The following is a 17,989-nucleotide window of genomic DNA, read 5'->3' on the forward strand; positions in this document are numbered from 1 at the left end:
TAAATATGGGTTGTATTTACAATGGTGTTTGTTCTTCACTAGTTGCCCTTTTCCTGTGGCAACAGGTCACAAAAATCTTGCTGCTGTGATGGCACACTGTGGAATTTTACCCAATAGATATGTGAGTTCATCAAAATTGGGTTTGCAGTATGTACATACCCAGCGTGCTACAGAGCTGCAGGAGTTGTGACCTGTTTTTGTTGGTTATGTTGTCGTAGTTCTGCCTATGGGGGCGTATGGGGGAGGGAATGCTATCACCTCCAGGCAGGTGTCTCTCTCTCTCTTTCGCTCTCTCTCTCATTCTCACACTCTCTCACCCTCTCTCTGTATCTCTCATGCTTTCCCTCTCTCCCCCTTTTCTCTGTGCCTGTAATCTCCCTCTCTCCCTCCCTCCTGAGAGATGGATGCAGTATGCAGCACAATACTGCAGCCAAATAATAACAACTGCAGCCAAATGAAGGAACCATTAGTCAATACAGACTATAGAGGATAAACCTCATGGACAGAACTTAACACCAGGTTTAATCCTCACTGTCACAAATCATTCCCCCACCAACGCAGACAGCTAGGCTTCATCTGGAAGTAGCTAAGTCTTTCCATACTGAGTACTGAATAATACCATGGTATACATGTCCTTATTTGGCTCATAGCCAGAATACCTTGGATTATTCTCTAGTTTGGAATATAGCTTATCTCTTATCTCTTTCCAATATCAACTTTTATTGCATCCATCTATTTGGTACAGGAAGATGCAGGATACTGTCTCCTTCACTGTTCTCTCTCCTCCACCCCTTTCTTCTCTTCCCCCCCATCTTCTTCTCCTCTCTACTCTGTCCTTTCGTTATCACGATGGTGATCGATACCTCGATACCTCCTCAGAAAAGTGAACGGTTTGTCGGTTCCTTTCAGCCTTTGTAAGCGTGTACAACTCCTGAATAATTGAAGAAAACCAGCCTATCATGTTCTGGCTCACTTTTTGGCTCTTCAAAAGGTGCCATTCATTATTGATCCTGATGTGCCAAACAATTTACTTTCATCTGCTTCATAATTTAGAGCAGAGGTCATCTCCTTCCTTCTCAAGTGAAATACATTTTTTCTTTCTAGGTCAACCCTCAAAATCTCAAGTTAGCTGTCTTTAAAAAATGAATAGCAAAATGTACCTTTACTTAACTAGGCAAGTCAGTTAAGAACAAGATCTTATTTACAATGATGGCCTACCTGGGAAGAGTGGGTTAACTGCCTTGTTCAGGGGCAGAGCGACAGACTTTTACCTTGTCAGCACCCTTTTGGTTACTGGCCCAACGCTCTAACCACTAGGCTACCTGCCACCCTGGCTTCTATCGAGCAATACATTAAATTGAAGCTTAACTACAATAATAAGTGTTGCTGTTCGAAGACATGAATGCAGAGAAGATCTTGGAGTATGAGTGGGAAACGATGCACAGGTTGTTTAGTATTCTCTCATGACTGTATGCTTTACACTTGCACATGATTTAGTTTTCATCATCACATTACAAAGCAGTGCCCCCCGTTGGTCAACAGTGAGACATGAATAAAACTTGTACACACACAGACACAGACACAGACAGACACAGACACAGACACACAAACACACACAATCTCTCTTGTCTGCCACCCCTATAACAGTATGGTTATTGTTATGTCCCTGTAAAGGTTAAGAGGCAGTTTATGAGTTCTCTATGTGAGGGGCAGCTACTCTGGGGAATGACAATGACCCTCTGCACTAAAGAGCCTGAGGAGGTTTCTATGTTAAAGTAGCCAATGCTTGGTTATAATAATGTGGCTACTAAACGTGAACGTCTTGTGTAAAGAATATGTTTGGCAACATTATTTCTAGTTATTGAACCAACTTAATTAATTGTTTTACAGGGAATTTATTTAATTATTTGAAGAAATTTGGATAGCTAATTCCAAATGAAAAAGTGAACTTAGAAGAAGAGGAAAACAATGGGTTGCATTTACATGAAGTATTAGTTTGTATTTGTTATTTATTAGGTTTAACCAAAGGGTAAAATTAAGTTGAGTGTTGAAAGATTGCAACTTAAAATATAGGTTTGCCAAAACAGTTGGCATTGAATCATATATTTGGTTTCAACAAATGTAGTATTTTTCAATTGAAAAAACCTAACTCATTTAGTTGTAACCAGTTAAATATTTTTTGTTGTTGGTTGATCCAAAGAGTCTTTGTTTACAGTGCAGAGGAAATGAGGGATAATAGCGATGAAGGCATAATTTGCAGTCTGTGGGGGAAGAGAGGGAGGGAGACGGGGGGAGAGAGCGGAGGCGAAAGCAGCAAACAAAAGAGTTTGGGAGGAGAAGATTCACATGAATTATACAATGCGGGGGGTTTGTGGAGGAAGGATTTCATATGCTCACATCCCTTAACACAGATATAATTGGAGGAAAAAACTTTGAGAAGCAAATAATGTTTTGGGTTGTATTAAAGTGCAGTGTTCCCCATTAGTGCAACACCGAGGTTGCATCAATAGTATATGAGGTGATATTAAAGTTTTAAAATGATGCATATAACTGGCCGGGTAAACCTCTAAAGTGCGCATGTGCGTGCATGTGTGTCATCATCATCACGAAACTCATTGTGTTTTGGTAACATGACCAGGTCATCCCACCACTCCCTCTTACCCTCCATTGCAGTGAACCAAAAGGTTATGAGTTCAAATCCCAGGTGAGGACATATTGAGTAATAATTACTGTATAAATGAACATGCACAATGTAATCATGTATGTTAATGAGGGTGAAATACAGTGTATTCGGAAAGTATTCGGACCACTTCCCTTTTTCCACATTTTGTTACGTTACAGCCTTATTCTAAAATGTCTAAAATTATTTTTTCCCTCATCAATCTACACACAATACCCCATAATGACAATGTGAAAAAAGTTTTTGGGCAAATTTATTACAAATAAAAAACAGAAATATCTTATTTACATAACTATTCAGAACCTTTGCTAAATGACTCAAAATTGAGCTCATGTTTATCCTGTTTCCATTGATAATCCTTGAGCTGTTTCGACAACTTGATTGGAGTCCACCTGTGATCATTTCATTTGATTGGACCGGATTTGGAAAGGCTATGTCTATATAAGGTCCCTGTCTATATAAGGTCCCAGAGTTGACGATGCATGTCCGAGAAAAAAACAAGCCATGAGGTTGAAAGAATTGTCCGTAGAGCTCTGAGACAGGATTGTGTTGAGGCACAGGTCCCCAAGAACACAGTGGCCTCCATCATTCTTACATGGAAGAAGTTTGGAACCACCAAGACTCTTCCTAGAGCTGGCCGCCCGGCCAAACTGAGCAATCAACTGAGCTCCAGAGTTCCACTGTGGAGATGCGAGAACCTTCCATAAGGACAACCGTCTCTGCAGCACTCCACCAATCAGGCCTTTATGGTACAGTGGCCAGATGGAAGCCACTCCTCAGTAAAAGGCAAATGACAGCCCGCTTGGAGTTTGCCAAAGGCACCTAAAGGGCTCTCAGATCATGACAAACAAGATTCTCTGGTCTGATGAAACTAAGATTGAACTCTTTGGCCTCAATGCCATGTGTCTTGCCTGGAGGAAATGTGCCACCATCCCAACGGTGAAGCATGGTGGTGGCAGCATCATGCTGTGATGTATTTCAGCTGCAGGGACTGGGAGACTGGTCAGGATCGTTGGAAAGATGAACAAAGTACAGAGATATCCTTGAAGAAAACCTGCTCCAGAGCTCTGAGGAACTCAGACTGGGGCGAAGGTTCACCTTCCAACAGGACAACGACCCTGAACACACGGCCAAGACAATGTAGGATTGGCTTCAGAACAAGTCTGTATGTCCTTGAGGAGCCCAGCCAGAGCTCGGACTTGAACCCGATCGAACATCTCTGAAGAGATCTGAAAATAGCTGTGCAGTCATCCAACCTGACAGAGCTTGAGATGATCTGCAGAGAGAAATGGGAGAAACTCCCCAAATACAGGTGTGCCAAGCTTGTAGTATCATCATATCACATTGTCCCCATGTGCAGTTGCAAACTGTAGTCTGGCTTTTTTATGGTGGCTTTGGATTTTCTTCCTTGTTGAGTGGCATTGATGTAGGACTCGTTTTACTGTGGATATAGATACTTTTGTACCTGTTTCCTCCAGCATCTTCACAAGGTCCTTTGCTGTTGTTCTGGGGTTGATTTGCACTTTTCGCACCAAAGTACATTCATCTCTAGAAGACAGAACACGTCTCCTTCCTGAGCGGTATGACGGCTGCGTGGTCCCATGGTGTTTATACTTGCATACTATTGTTTGTACAGATGAACGTGGTACCTTCAGGTGTTTGGAAATTACTCCCAAGGATGATCCAGACTTGTGGAAGTCTACACTATTCTTTCTGAGGTCTTGGCTGATTTCTTTTGATTTTCCCATGCTGTCAAGCAAAGAAGCACTGAGTTTGAAGGTAGGCCTTGAAATACATTCACTTGTTCACCTCCAATTGACTCAAATGATGTTAATTAGCAGAAGCTTATCAGATGTCAATTATCAGAAGCTTCTAAAGCCATGACATCATTTTCTGAAAATTTCCAAGCTGTTTAAAGGCACAGTCAATTTAGTGTATGTAAACTTCTGACCTACTGGAATTGTGATACAGTGAATTATAAGTGAAATAATCTGTCTGTAAACAATTGTTGGAAAAATTACTTGTGTCATCCACAAAATAGATGTCCTAACCAACTTGCCAAAACTGCAGGAAATTTGTGGAGTGGTTGAAAAACGAGTTTTAATGACTCCAACCTAAGTGCATGTAAACTTCCATCTTCAACTGTACATGTAGGTTGGGTTATTAAAGCGACTATGCATAGATGATAGCAACAGAGAGTAGCAGCGGTGTAAAAGGGGAGGGAGCAATGCAAATAGTCTGGGTGGCCATTTGACAAGATGTTTAGGAGTCTTATGGCTTGGGGGTAGAAGCTGTTTAGAAACCTCTTGGACCTAGACATTGTGCTCCAGTACTACTTGCCGTGTGGTAGCAGAGAGAACAGTCTATGACTAGGGTGGCTAGAGTCTTTGACAATAGGGCCTTCCTCTTACACCGCCTGGTATAGAGGTCCTGGATGGCATGAAGCTTGGCCCCAGTGATGTACTGGGCCGTACCCGCTATCCTCTGTAGTGCCTTGCAGTCGGAGAACAAGCAGTTGCCATACCAGGCAGTGATGCAACCAGTCTGGATGCTCTCGATGGTGCAGCTGTAGAACCTTTTGAGGATATGGGGACCCATGCCAAATTCCGCCATAAGCAAACAAGAAAACGCTCACCCAGAGGTGGCTCTCCAAGTAGCCGGGGACTTTAATGCAGCGAAACTTAAATCCATCTTACCAAATTTCTATCACCATTTTGAATGTGCATTGCAGTGCTAGAGGCGTTACTACAGATCCAGGTTCATTCACGGGCTGTGCCACATCCGGCCGTGGCCGGGAGTCCGATAGAATGGTGCACAATTGGCCCAGCGCGGTCCGGGTTAGGGAAGCGTTTGGCCGGGGGAGTTTACTTGGCTCATCGCGCCATAGAGCTCCTTGTGTCATTTCCGGTCACAACTTGTAGACTTGTTTACGTGCTGCTGTGCGGTTTGTGCGGTCTGTGCCACCAATAAATGCAGATAGTAGTATAAATCCCCTCGCACAGTCCCCGTAGCCGAACAATTTTCTCATGGCTTCTGGAAGGAAATGCTGTAGGAATGCTCAACCGGTGTCGCTCATTCAGCAGACAGAAACATTCAACCGTTCTTCCCATTAAGCAACAGGTCGGAGTCAGAGGCCGAGCCTTCTCTGGTCTCTCCTCCTCCCATTACGGGGTCTAAGACACCGAAGCCTCCCACCATTAGCTCTGACAAATTGAAAACCCTAGTCACTGGTGACTCCATTACCCGTAGTATTAGACTTAAGGGCCATCAGACTGTTAAACAGCCACCACTAACATTGAGTGGCTGCTGCCAACACACTGACTCAACTCCAGCCACTTTAATAATGGGAATTGATTGGAATTGATGTAAAATATATCACTAGCCACTTTAAACAATGCTACTTAATATAATGTTTACATACCCTACATTATTTATCTCATATGTATACGTATATACTGTACTCTATATCATCTACTGCATCTTTATGTAATACATGTATCACTAGCCACTTTAAACTATGCCACTTTGTTTACATACTCATCTCATATGTATATACTGTACTCGATACCATCTACTGCATCTTGCCTATGCCGCTCTGTACCATCACTCATTCATATATCTTTATGTACATATTCTTTATCCCTTTACACTTATGTGTATAAGGTAGTAGTTTTGGAATTGTTAGCTAGATTACTCGTTGGTTATTACTGCATTGTCGGAACTAGAAGCACAAGCATTTCGCTACACTCGCATTAACATCTGCTAACCATGTGTATGTGACAAATAAAATTTGATTTGATTTAAAACGAATCATCCAGCGATCATACACTGTTTACCAGGGGGCTGGACTACGGACGTTAAGGCTAATCTGAAGATGGTGCTGGCTAAAGCTAAAACTGGTGAGTGTAGAGAGTACCAACAATGTTAGAATGAAACAGTCAGAGGTCACCAAGCGCAACATAGCTTCAGCCTGTAAATCAGCGAGAAAGATGTGTCAGCATCGAATAATTGTCTCTGGCCCCTCCCAGTTAGGGGGAGTGATGAGCTCTACAGCAGAGTCTCACAACTCAATCACTGGTTGAAAACTGATTTTTGCCCATCCAAAAATATAGAAGTTGTAGATAATTGGCCCTCTTTCTGGGCCTCACCCACAAACAGCACCAAGCCTGGCCTGCTGAGGAGTGACGGACTCCATCCTAGCTGGAGTGGTGCTCTCATCTTATCTACGAACATAGACAGGGCTCTAACTCCCCTCGTTCCACAATGAGATAAGGTGCAGGCCAGGCAGCAGGCTGTTAGCCAGCCTGCCAGCTTAGTGGAGTCTGTCACTAGCACAGTCAGTGTAGTCAGCTCAGCTATCCCCATTGAAGCCGTGTCTGTGCCTCGATCTAGGTTGGGCAAAACTAAACATGACGGTGTTCGCCTTAGCAATCTCACTGGAATAAAGACCTCCTCCATTCCTGTCATTATTGAAAGAGATTGTGATATCTCACATCTCAAAATAGGGCTACTTAATGTTAGATCCCTCACTTCAAAGGCAGTTATAGTCAATGAACTAATCCCTGATCATAATCTTGATGTGATTGGCATGACTGAAACATGGCTTAAGCCTAATGAATTTACTGTGTTAAATGAGGCCTCTCCTCCTGGTTACACTAGTGACCATATCCCCGCGCATCCTGCAAAGGTGGAGGTGTTGCTGACATTAACAATAGCACATTTCAAATTAGACAATCAAAAACGACTGTGTTTTCGTCTTTTGAGCTTCTAGTCATGAAATCTATGCAGCCAACTCAATCACTTTTTATAGCTACTGTTTACAGGCCTCCTGGGGCGTATACAGCGTTCCTCACTGAGTTCCCAGAATTCCCATTGGATCTTGTAGTCATGGCAGGTAATATTCACATTTTTGGTGACTTTAATATTCACATGGAAAAATCCACAGACCCACTCCAAAAGGCTTTCGGAGCCATCACCGACTCAGTGGGTTATCTGCAACATTCCTCCAGACCTACTCACTGCCACTGTCATACTCTGGACCTAGTTTTATCCCGTGGAATAAATGTTGTGGATCTTAATGTTTTTCCTCATAATCCTGGACTATCAGACCACCAGTTTATTATGTTTGCAATCGCAACAAATAGTCTGCTCAGACCCCAACCAAGGATCATCAAAAGCCGTGCTATAAATTAACCACCTAACTGAGGAACTCAATTTAAACTTGCATAATACCCTAGATGCTGTCGTACCCCTAAAAACAAAAACATTCGTCATAAGAAACTAGCTCCCTGGTATACAGAAAATACCTGAGCCCTGAAGAAAGCTTCCAGAAAATTGGAACGGAAATGGCGCTACACCAAACTGGAAGTCTTCCGACTAGCTTGGAAAGACAGTACCTACAGTAGCTACTTCCTGTTCTTGACCCTCCTATGTTGAACATAAACGTTTCCCTATACACCGGATGTGTACCAAACTCACTAAAAGTGGCAGTAATAAAGCCTCTCTTGAAAAAGCAAAACCTTGACCCAGAAAATATAATAACTATCGGCCTATATCGAATCTTCCATTCCTCTCAACATTTTTTGAAAAAGCTGTTGCGCAGCAACTCACTGCCTTCCTGAAGACAAACAATGTATACGAAACGCTTCAGTCTGGTTTTAGACCCCATCATAGCACTGAGACTGCACTTGTGAAGGTGGTAAAATGACCTTTTAATGGCGTCAGACCGAGGCTCTGCATCTGTCCTAGTGCTCCTAGACCTTAGTTCTGCTTTTGATTTTACTGCTAACCTACAAAGCATTACATGGGCTTGCTCTTATCTATCTTTCCGATTTGGTCCTGCCGTACATACCTACATGTACACTATGGTCACAAGACGCATGTCTCCTTACTGTCCCTAGAATTTCTAAGCACACAGCTGGAGGCAGGGTTGTCTCCTATAGAGCTCCATTTTTTATGGTCTGCCTATCCATGTGAGTGACGCAGACTCTCGACCTTTGTCTTTATTGAAGTCTCATCTCTTCAGTAGGTCCTGTGATTGAGTGTAGTCTGGCCCAGGAGTGTGAAGGTGAACTGAAAGGCACTGGAGCAACGAAGCGCCCCTGTTGTCTCTGCCTGGCCGGTTCCCCTCTCCTCACTGGGATTTTCTGCATCAATATCTACTACGGCGGTTGAATCCCTGGCTTACTGGTGCTCTTCCATGTTGTCCCTAGGAGGGGTGCGTCACTTGAGTGGGTTGAGTCACTGACGTGATCTTCCTCTCCGGGTTGGTGCCCCCCTTGGGTTGTGCCGTGGCAGAGATCTTTGTGGGCAATACTCGGCCTTGTCTCAGGATGGTAAGTTGGTGGTTGAAGATATCCCTCTAGTGGTGTGGGGGCTGTGCTTTGGCAAAGTGGGTGGGGTTATATCCTGCCAGTTTGGCCATGTCCGGGGGTATCGTCAGACGGGGCCACAGTGTGTCCCGACCCTTCCTGTCTCAGCCTCCAGTATTTATGCTGCAGTAGTTTATGTGTCGGGGGCTAGGGTTAGTCTGTTATATCTGGAGTATTTCTCCTGTCTTATCCGGTGTCCTGTGTGAATTTTCTCTCTCTTTCTCTCCCTCTTTCTCTCAGAGGACCTGAGCCCTTGGACCATGCCTCAGGACTACTTGGCCTGATGACTCCTTGCTGTCCCCACTCAAATCAAATCAAATGTTATTTGTCACATACACACGGTTAGCAGATGTTAATGCGAGTGTAGCGAAATGCTAGTGCTTCTAGTTCCGACCATGCAGTAATATCTAACAAGTCGTTTAACAATTTCACAACAACTAACTTATACACACAAGGGTAAAGGAATTAATAAGAATATGTAGATAAAAATATATGGATGAGCGATGGCCTAACGGCATAGGCGAGATGCAGTAGATGGTGCTGTAGATGAGTACAGTATATACATATGAGATGAGATGAGTAATGTAGGGTATGTAAACATTATATAAAGTGGCATTGTTTAAAGTGACTAGTGATACATTTATTACGTTACATGTTTTATTATTAAAGTGGCTAGAGATGAGTCAGTATGTTGGCAGCAGCCACTCAATGTTAGTGATGGCTGCTTAACAATCCGATGGCCTTGAGATAGAAGCTGTTTTTCAGTCTCTCGGTCCCAGCTTTGATGCACTTTTCAGTCCACCTGGTTGTGCTGCTGCTCCAGTTTCAACTGTTTAGCCTGCGGCTATGGAACCCTGACCTGTTCACCGAATGTACTACCTTGTCCCAGACCTGCTGTTTTCATTTCTCTAGAGACAGCCGGTGCGGTAGAGATACGCTGAATGATCGGCTATGAAAAGTCAACTGACATTGACTTCTGAGGTGCTGACCTGTTGCACCCTCTACAACCATTGTGATTATTATTATCTGACCCTGCTGGTCATCTATGGACATTTGAACATCTTGTCTGTTATCACCTCCACCCGGCACAGCCAGAAGAGGACTGCCCCCCCCCCTCACAGCCTGGTTCCTCTCTAGGTTCCTTCCTAGGTTCCGACCTTTCTAGGGAGTTTTTCCTAGCCACCGTGCTTCTATACCTGCATTGCTTGCTGTTTGGTGTTTTAGGCTGGGTTTCTGTACAGCACATTGTGACCAGCTGATGTCAGAAGGGCTTTATAAATACATTTGAATTTTGAAATTGGATTGATAGCGATTCTTTGTGACGGGCCGGGTGCCTGAAGGCTGACCCCGGTCGCCGGTTGAACAGTGTTTAATCCGACACATTGGTGAGGATGGCTTCCGGGGTTAAGCTGGCGAGTGTTAAGGAGCACGGTTAGGGGGGGAATGTTTTTGGAGGAATCGTGAGTCCACCTGGCCTCTCCCGAGTTCGTTGGGGAGTTGCAGCGAAGAGACAAAATCAAAATTGGGGAGAATTTATTTATATTTTTAATTTACAATAATAAATAGACAGCCTCCAAAGTTAGTGATGATGTATCTGTAGTAAGAATGTCAACAGTTAACAGTGCCTAAAAGAAACGTGGTCTGTCGATTCATTTGTATAATTGGAATCAAATGAGTCCGTGCTTATTTTAGTTATTTCTTCATGTATCTCATCTATCATATGCACACGCATACAGAGCCTACTTTGAGTGGAATATCATCTCTAATCATAGAGATAGACAGAGATATAGCATCTACTGTATATACTGTACCTGTGTTTTTACTTCATCCTTCAAGTCTCGCCCTTAGCGTCTGAGTAGTTGAGCTCAGGTGCGACAGACGCATCCATTAGCATACGGCGCTAATACAATTTCATGACTGCCTCGCTCCACTCTATTAGAAGCCCATTCGGATGCTGCACTGCAGCCAATCCCACATACAATTGAATCAATCTATCACCTCGTAGTCAAGAAGCGTTAGCGATTATCGTGTGCATTATGTCCGTCTGAGGATGGCAGGAGGAAAGTGATGGAAGGGTTATGGTGACCTTCCCTCAATGTTCCAACTGTTAGTTAGACCCTGGTTAGTATGGTGGTGTGTGGCAGCGTTGTGCGTATTATTATTCCTCTGACCCGTGTTTGGAGTGTGTATTGAGCATGCTGAGATTCAGGTATTTGTTGGTTTGAGTTTTGTTAGTAGTAGCAGTACTCGGTTCTGTGTCCATATGTGTTTAGAGACAAAAAAATAGGACGAGGATCAGAACTGAAGCGGACCTCCGCACCTCTCTCTTTGCAAGTTATGGCCAAATGTCCCCTCGCTTTCCGAAATTCGAAAGATGCTGATACCTGTGAAATCGGGATTTGTCCAAAGCACCGAAACTTTCGCTGCTCATTCTCTCACGCATCCCATTGTATCATGAGAGATCGACGGTACTATTTATGTTTATGTAGTCTCTCCACGAGAGATTATGGTAGTACTTATGTTACAGTGTTGTGTTTGAGTGTATTGTAGGTAACTGACCTGTTGGTGAAGACTTTGCTGTAGTTGAACACTTGAACTTCCAGCATCTCATTTTCATCCACTCTACTGGCAATTGGCCATCGGAACGTCTGAGGGGCGAGAAAGACTAATTAAGGATTCAGCCCAAAACTATGTGACAGTGTGACAGGCTGCATAACCACAGGCTATAATGATTCAACCACAACATCCACAGTTTACAGGAAAATCATTTGACTGACCGGTTTAAAAGTATTTAATGTCAATCATTAACCACAACAGGCAATTTAAAAAAGCCCACCAGCCTTCTCTTACTGGGCCATAGAATATCTAATTACTTGTTTTACTAAGCAAGTGAAACATTTTCAACCCAACGCCAAAGCAACACCACCGGCAACATGAATAACTGAAATTGTGAGAAAACCTTAATTGGATTTCTTCAAGATAAACCCAAGTTGTGCTGCTGAGTCATCTCTAATAAACACAACAGAAGTTGCACCACAGCATGCAAACGCTATGCATCTCAGTGATCTAATCTCTATTATAAACTGGTTGGTTCGAGCCCCAAAGCTGATTGGCTGACAGCCGTGGTACATCAGACTGTATACCACGGGTATGACAAAATGTTTATTTTTTTACTGCTCTAATTATGTTGGTAAGCAGTTTATAATAGCAATGAGGAACCTCAGGTTTCTTTTATTTATTACATTTGTATTTAACCTTCATTTAACTAGGCAAACCAGTTAAGAACAAATTCTTATTTTACCCCAGACAAAACCTCCCCTAACCCGGACGATGCTGGGCCAGTTGTGCGCTGCCCTATGAGACTCCCGATCACAGCAGGTTGTGATACAGCCAAGGATCAAACCAGGGTCTGCAGTGATACCTCTAGCACTGAGATGCAGTGCCTTAGATCGCTGCGCCACTCGGGGGTTTGTGATATATGGCCAATATACCTTGATAAGGGCTGTGTCCAGGCACTCTGCATTGCGTCTTGCATAAGAACAGCCCTTAGCCGTGGTATATTGGCCATATCCCACACCCCCGCGGGCCTTACTGCTTAAAATGACTGTCCACAGTTGATTAGCCAATCAGCAGCCTTTCCCCCTGTGTTATCACCTTATGTAAGTTCTGTTTAAAAAAAAATTGAGGGTGGAATGGGGTAAGGATCCAAAGAGTGAGAGAGAGCCTAGCTAAATCCTGTCAAGGGTACAACAGCAAGACAGAGCTGAGGGAATTCAATTGTTCTTTGTCAGTCTTGTCTGTTGTAACGCTGAACTAAATGTGTCTATGTCAGTGCTGGATGTGTGATGGGAAATGTTTGAAGCTCATACAGCCCTTGCTGGTCCTTTCTGCTCCTGGTTGCTGACAGCACAGTGGGCTGTTTTTACTCAGAGCAGTTATCCACCAGGCCTGCCCCTTTATTTAAACCTGGGGTTCCACCTGCCACTGTAATCCATACAGACAAGAGACAAGCCCTTAGGTGTGTGTGTGTGCGTGTGTGTGCACCCACATGAACAAATACTATAGTATACAGTACTTAAATGTTATACTATTACCTGTAGTGTTTTGGTGGACTTTACTGGACTAAAACCCCACAGTGAATACTGTATACTGTAGCATGCTGTAGTATTTACAGTTAACTATAGAATGAATATTGTAGTTAAAGAAAACTGTAGAATATACTATTGTAATCAACGTAGTGTTTTTTCAGACACACTGTAGTATTTACTATAGTGTTTTTGTTCGACATATCTTTGACATACAGTAGAAGTGGAGGCCTTCACCTTGAGGAAACCTATTGGAGAAATACTAAAAGAGCAGAGGGGTTGTGTTTAGGTAGGTTGGTGGGTAGGTAGGACTGGGGTCTGAACAGATAGTTCAGAGCTTCTGACCTTTTCTACAACCTGTAGGGAACACGATATACATTGCATGTGGACACCCCTTCAAATGAGTGCATTTGGTTATTTCAGCCACACCTGTTGATAAAATGTCTTCCCTGCTAGAGCTGCCCCGGTCAACTGTAAGTGCTGCTACTGTAAGTGCTGCTAAGGGGAAACGTCTAGGAGCAACAATGACTCAGCCGCAAAGTGGTAGGCCACACGAGCTCACAGAACGGGACTGCAGAGTGCTGAAAAATCGCCTTTCCTCAGTTGCAATCCTCACTAATGAGTTCCAAACTGCCTCTGGAAGCAACGTCAGCACAAGAACTGTTCGTCAGCAATTTCAAGATATGGGTTCCCATGGCCGAGCAGCCGCACATAAACCTAAGATCACCATGTGCAATACCAAGCGTCGGCTGGAGTGGTGTAAAGCTTGCCACCATTGGACTCTGGAGCAGTGGAAACGCGATCACCATCTGGCAGTCTGACGGATTAATCTGGGTTTGGCGGATGCCAGGACAATGTTACCTTCCCGAATGCATAGTGCCAACAGTAAAGTTTGAGGGAGGAGGAATAATGGTCTGGCACTGTTTTTCATTGTTAGGGCAAGGCCCCTGTGCTTCCAACTTTGTGGAAACAGCTTGATTCAGCATGACAATGCCCCCGTGCACAAAGCGTGGTTTGTCGAGATCTGTGTGGAAGAACTTGACTGGCCTGCAAAGAACCTTGCCCTCAACCCCATTGAACGCCTTTGGGATGAATTGGAACACCGACTGCGAGCCAGACCTAATCACCCAACATCAGTGCTCGGCCTCACTAATGCACTTGTGGCTGAATGGAAGCAAGTCCTCACAGCAATGTTCCAACATCTAGTAGAAAGTCATCCTAGAAGAGTGGAGATTGTTATAGCAGCAAAGGGGGGACCAACTCCATATTAATACCCATAATTTTGGAATGAGATGTTTGACGAGCAGGTGTCCACATACTAGTGCGATCTATGGTTGGCATGTGGGTATCTAACTTATTGGGATATTGGGATACGGGGAAGGGGAATGGGCAGGGTATACAGTGCATTCAGAAAGTATTCAGACACCTTCAACTTTTCCACATTTTGTTACATTACAGCCTTGTTCTAAAATGGATCACATTTTTTAAAAAGTATCATCAATCTGCATACAACACCCCATAATAACAAAGCGAAAACAGGTTTTTAGTCGCTAATTGTCGCTAATTTATAAAAAAGTATCAAATAAAGAAGTATTCAGACCCTTTGCAATGAGACACAAAATTGATCTTAGGTGCATCCGGTTTCCATTGATCATCTTTGAAATGTTTCATTACATTACATTTACATTTAAGTCATTTAGCAGACGCTCTTATCCAGAGCGACTTACAAATTGGTGCTTTCACCTTATGACATCCAGTGGAACAGCCACTTTACAATAGTGCATCTAGGTCTTTTAAGGGGGGGGGGAGGGGGATAACGAGCAGCCTGGTGACCTAGAGGCCGGATAGGGAGCACAACTTCATTGGAGTCCACCTGTGGTAAATCGATTGGACATGATTTGGAAAGGCACACATCTGTCTATATCAGGTCCGCTCCTGATTCGTCATTTTGGTCGGCGTCCTGCGGCTGGAGACGCGCGTCGGAGAGGCGGTACTGTCACGTGTGCTCCCTATCCGGCCTCTAGGTCACCAGGCTGCTCGTTATGGCGCACACCTGTCACCATCGTTACAAGCACCTGCATGTCATCACTCACCTGAACTCCATCACTTCCTTGATTACCTGCCCTATATATGTCACTCCCTTTGGTTCCTTCCCCAGGCGTCATTGTTTCTGTTTCCTGTCTGTGCGTTGTTCGTGTGTCTTGTTTTGTGTTATGTTTCATTTATTTATTAAAACATCCACTCCCTGAACTTGCTTCCCGACTCTCAGTGCGCATCGTTACATCAGTAAGCTAGTGACTTTAAAAAGAAATTGTGCCTTTCTAACTTTAGTAGCAAGTCACTAGCTAGCTATTAGAGTGCAGTTTTCTCCACCAGAAAGTATTGGATTTTTTGTTGAATAACCCATTTCATTTCCCACATCAGATTCAACATCTGGGAAAAATCTGCTTCAATCATGTTGTGGAAGTCTGTGTATTAAACTGCACAACACAACGAGAAGGTAAGAAGAAACAGGGATGTTCTCAAGCAGCTTATCGACACTACTGTATTTTTGGGCATGCAACAGTTGGCTTTTAGGGGGAACATTCCGCTAACAAGGGCAACTACAAAGAGCTTTAAATGTTTCCTCTCCAGGAACTGTGAGTAGCCCTGTTCATTTTATGTCATTGGGGTATGTAGAATCAATCACATACACAAACACAATCACATTATTGCACATCGATGTGCTTTTAAACCTTGCTTGGACAAACTCATTCTTAGCTAATTTTATTGGTCACATAACACATATTTAGCAGATGTTATTGCGGGAGTAGCGAAATGCTTGTGTTCCTAGCTCCAACAGTGCAGTAGTATCTAACAATACACATATTTTAAAGTAAAAGAATGGAATTAAGAAATATATAAATATTAGGACGAGCAATGTCGGAGTGGCATTGACTAAAATACAGTAGAATAGAATACAGTATATACATATGAGATGAGTAAAGCAGTATGTAAACATTATTCAAGTGACTATTGTTCCATTATTAAAGTGGCTAGTGATTCCATGTATTTAGGGCAGCAGCCTCTAAGGTGCAGGGTTGAGTTGGAGGTGTACGAGGCCACGCAGTCATGGGTGAACAGGGAGTACAGGAGGGGGCTGAGCATGCACCCTTGTGGGCCCCCTCTGTTGATGATCAGGGAAGTGGAAGTGTTGTCTCTACCTTCACCACCTGGGGGCGGCCTGTCGGGAAGTCAAGGACCCAGTTGCACAGGGCGGTGTTCGGACCCAGGGCCCCAAACTTAATGATGAGCTTGGAGGGTACTATGGTGTTGAAGGCTGAGCTATAGTCAAACATCCCTCCTGAGATATGTGCCAACCTGGTGGTCAACTACAAGAAACGTCTGACCTCTGTGATTACCAACAAGGGTTTTTGCCTCCAAGTACTAAGTCATGTTTTGCAGAGGGGTCAAATACTTATTTCCCTCATTAAAATGCAAATCAATTTATAACATTTTTGACATGCATTTTTCAGGATTTTTGTTGTTGTTATTCTGTCTCTCACTGTTCAAATAAACCTGCCATTAAAATTATAGACTGATTATTTCTTTGTCAGTGGGCAAACGTACAAAATCAGCAGGGGATCAAATACTTTTTTCCCTTACTGTACATGGACGTGACGAAAATCATAGATAATTCCCTTGGCATGTGATTGTGATGTATTCTAGGTTGGGTGAACAAAAGGACTTGAGTTTCTGTATGTTATCACAATCACACCATGAGTCGATAATCTTCTTCTCGAAGAGTTCTTTATTCCTGTCTGCGTGATGAACTAAGGTCATCCTCCTGCAGCTGTAAGTTCCAATCACCTTGTCCAGGTTGTCCACACCTCCTTTGTTGTGGTTGTAGTCCAGGATGATGGCTGGCTTCCTGTCCTCACGATCACTGATCTCAGCCATTTTGTGCAGTGTGCTCAGGAGGACCACATTCTTGTTCCTCTTTGGGAGGTAAGAAACTAGAGTAATGGTTGGGGTGAAGGCAAACTGATGAGAAGGACTCTCTCCCCCTAATTGCGAGGAGTGCAGGGGGAGCTCAGGCTTGTTCTTTCTAACTGTGCCGACCATGGTGATCTTCCTCATCAGGAGCTGCTGGCTGAGTTCAATCAGTAGCACACATAATCTCAATTTCTCAGTGTGTGTGTTTGTGTATGTGTGAATGTGTGTGTGTATGTGTGTGTGTCTTTGTGTTTTTGTGGTGTGTAAATGATTGAATAACTGCCGGGTCAAAAATGACCCTAAAGACCCTGGTGGTGTACAGCTTTCATGGAAATATGAACAAAGGCGATGTTTCACTTTTTCTAATGTTGGGGTCACTCGAGGATAATTAATCAAATTTCAAGTTGAAAAAATATCATTTAGGGGATTTTCTCTGCTGTTAAACATCGTGGCGGGTCATTTTTGACCCTTAAGACAACACAAGGGTTAAGCATTGTTGTGGACTTAGAACATCCCCCGGCACCCAGTGTAGCTGTATATGTGTACTGTTTTGTATGTGTGTCTTTCGGAGGGGTTCGGTTAAAGGACCCAACGTGTTGGCATCTTCCATAAATTGAACTCCACCATAGGAAGAGTTCGAAAGAATAAGATGAAGCTCCGGTAATATGGATAACTGTTGAAAGACATTGTAATGGACACAGTGCAACCTTTGGTAGGTAGGCTGCTGGCAGGCTTTGGCTACGGTACAGCAAACCAGCCCCAGCCCCTGCTCATCTCACAGGGGAAGGGAAATGGCTACAATGACTTTGTGGTAACACTTTACTTGACAGCTTGCGTCATAACACTTTATGACATGGTCATAACCATGTCATAGTATG

General features: G+C 43.6%; 1 protein-coding gene across 1 annotated transcript in view; it reads right to left on the minus strand.

Annotated features, from left to right (window-relative positions):
- The window catches only part of otofa (otoferlin a), a 141,857-nt gene that overhangs the window by 85,360 nt on the left and 38,508 nt on the right, over positions 1-17,989 (minus strand). The window contains exon 3 of the mRNA XM_029631868.2: positions 11,611-11,699. Within this exon, the coding sequence (XP_029487728.2) occupies positions 11,611-11,699 (89 nt within the window). The remainder of the gene's footprint in view (positions 1-11,610; positions 11,700-17,989) is intronic.

The sequence above is a fragment of the Oncorhynchus nerka genome, linkage group LG24 (genome assembly GCF_034236695.1).
Source record: "Oncorhynchus nerka isolate Pitt River linkage group LG24, Oner_Uvic_2.0, whole genome shotgun sequence".
In the NCBI taxonomy this organism is placed as follows: Eukaryota; Metazoa; Chordata; class Actinopteri; order Salmoniformes; family Salmonidae; genus Oncorhynchus; species Oncorhynchus nerka.